Genomic DNA, 2,552 nt, shown 5'->3' on the forward strand with positions numbered 1-2,552 from the left:
TCTGAAGATGATCAGAAATTATGCAATGAAAAGAGCATTTTAAAAAGTGTGGCTGTGTGAGTGTGAAGGGAAACCATAAGATGAGGAAATGCAAAAGGGTTGGCAGTGACCCTGTCATCCTCTTCCTGGGGACAAAGAACAAGAGGAGTGTGATGGTTGGTCTTGATTGTCAACCCGAAGGGTTTAGAATTAACTAGGACATATATCTCTGCTTGTGTCTTGCAGAGTCTCCAGAGAAGATTAACTGAAGTATAGAATGTTTGCCTTCAAAGTGGGCAGTGCTTTTCAACAGGTAACCCAGGCAGAAAGAGGCTCAGAGAAAAAGCACTGCATGTGTCTGTCTACGTCTACACCTTCCAGAGTGTGTCTATTCCTATAGCCATCGCTCTCATGCACAAACACTAAACTCCAGCATCTTTAGCAGCGTGGACTTAAAAGCCATGACTCTCCATGGAGCTCCAGACATCTATGTTTCTGGACCGAGCAACTGTGGGTTCTCTTACATCTAGCATGCAGTTGGCCATTGCTAGTACACCTTGTCCCTATCATGCAATCCAATCTAGTAAACCTCCTTTTATAATATGTATTCATTCTCTTGATTTTATTACTCTGGAGAACCTTTACAAAGTTGTGAATAGAACCAACCAAGACCTAAGGGGTCTTGATGGCACTTGGTGTCTTCCCGGTAGCACAGTAGTTACTGACTACCACAATTCCTCATGGTGAAAGCCAGGCATGATCTCTCACTGGAAGATCTAAGTAGAAGGCAAAGGAAGTCTTCTGATGCTGTCCACGGATCCCAGGGTCCTGAGGTGCAGAGCAGAACAAAGAAGGAAGAGAGAGAGAGGAGGAGGAGGAGGGAGAGAGAGAGAGAGAGAGTCAGTCAGAGAAGGCAAACAGAAAACCCAGCCTAGAAAGGAGGAGCGAGATGAAGGGCCACCCATCATTGTTACCAGTTCCTACATTCCAAAGCAAGCCTACTTGCTCTAGAAGAAATACATTTGCAATGAAAACATCAGCATTTTTCTAGGAAACAGCTATTTGTGATATTCAATGTGTGAACAGTGGGGAAATAACCTTCACCTTCCATATGGGAGCAAGGTAATGAGATGAACATCACATTCATTTAGTTTTTTGATTGTTGAGAGTAGAAAACTGTGACTGGGATCATTTTACCAGCAGAGCCTCTTGGGGTCTTTGGTGTAGGGTCTTTGGTGAAATCTGCATGCACATAGAATTTGCTCAGATACTGAAGGGTAGTTTGAAGACAAATGTTTTCCTTTCCTTTCTGGAAGCCAGGCCTTCTACATGGCCACCTGGATCATTAGTTAAAGAAAGGGATTAAAGTAAGTTCTTCTCAGTGATCTAAAGTACATCAGATGATGAGGTATGCTATTCCATTACGCTTATAGAATATTCCATGTTCATACATCTCTAAGATACCAGTCATGGTAGAGTGTTCTAGGGCATTAATGGGATGCACAGAAAGTGCATATCTGTTCTTTTTTCATTCTTTTCAGTGCTCACCCCTGTGCTGACGCCAGAGCCGAGCGCCCATCCCCATGCCTCAGAAAATTGAGGAAATCAAGGACTTTCTAATCACAGCCTGGCAGAAGGATGCCAAAACTCTCAAGATCAAGAAGAACAAGGATGATGTGGAGTTCAAGGTTCGTTGTAGCGGGTACCTTTACACCCTGGTTATCACAGACAAGGAGAAGGCAGAGAAGCTGAAGCAGCCCCTGCTCCCAGGTTTGGCAGTGAAGGAGCTGAAATGAACCAGACCTCTGAATGTGACTATTAAAAACCCTGAAAAGGTCTGGAGGTTCTTCAGAAAATTGGCCATTGAACTACCTGAGGACACAGCTATACCTCTCTTGGTATAGTTACCCAAAAGATGCTCCAACATACAACAAAGACACATGCTCCACTATGTTCATAGCAGCCTTATTTATAATAGCCAGAAGGTGGAAAGAACCCAGATGCCCTTCAACAGAGGAATGGATACAGAAAATGTGGTACATCTATACAATGGAGTACTACTCAGCTATCAAAAACAATGACTTCATGAAATTCATAGGCAAATGTATAGAACTGGAAAATATCCTGAGTGAGGTAACCCAATCACAGAAAAACACACATGGTATGCACTCATTGATAAGTTGGCTATTAGCCCAAATGCTCAAATTACCCTAGATGCACAGAACACATGAAACTCAAGAAGGATGACCAAAATGCAAATGCTTCACTCCTTCTTTAAAAGGGGAACAAGAATACCCTTGGGAGGGAATAGGAAGGCTGTGTTTAGAACAGAGGCAGAAGGAACACCCATTCAGAGCCTGCCCCACATGTGGCCCATACATATACAGCCACCAAACTAGATAAGATGGATGAAGCAAAGAAGTGCAGGCTGACAGGAAGCCGATGTAGATATCTCCTGAGAAACACAGCCAGAATATGGCAAATACATAGGCAAATGCCAGCATCAAACCACTGAACTGAGAACAGGACCCCCGTTGAAGGAATCTTAGAAAGGACTGAAAGAGCTTGAAGGG

General features: G+C 43.5%; 1 protein-coding gene across 1 annotated transcript; it reads left to right on the plus strand.

Annotated features, from left to right (window-relative positions):
• The first annotated feature begins 244 nt into the window (after positions 1–244).
• Positions 245–1,775, plus strand: LOC116890063 (60S ribosomal protein L38-like). Its single transcript, XM_032890829.1, has 2 exons — positions 245–292; positions 1,521–1,775. Exon 2 carries the CDS (start codon positions 1,563–1,565, stop codon positions 1,773–1,775), a length of 213 nt encoding a protein of 70 aa, XP_032746720.1. The 5' UTR covers positions 245–292; positions 1,521–1,562.
• Positions 1,776–2,552: the final 777 nt, after the last annotated feature.

Source organism: Rattus rattus, chromosome 1, assembly GCF_011064425.1.
Source record: "Rattus rattus isolate New Zealand chromosome 1, Rrattus_CSIRO_v1, whole genome shotgun sequence".
NCBI classification, from domain to species: Eukaryota; Metazoa; Chordata; class Mammalia; order Rodentia; family Muridae; genus Rattus; species Rattus rattus.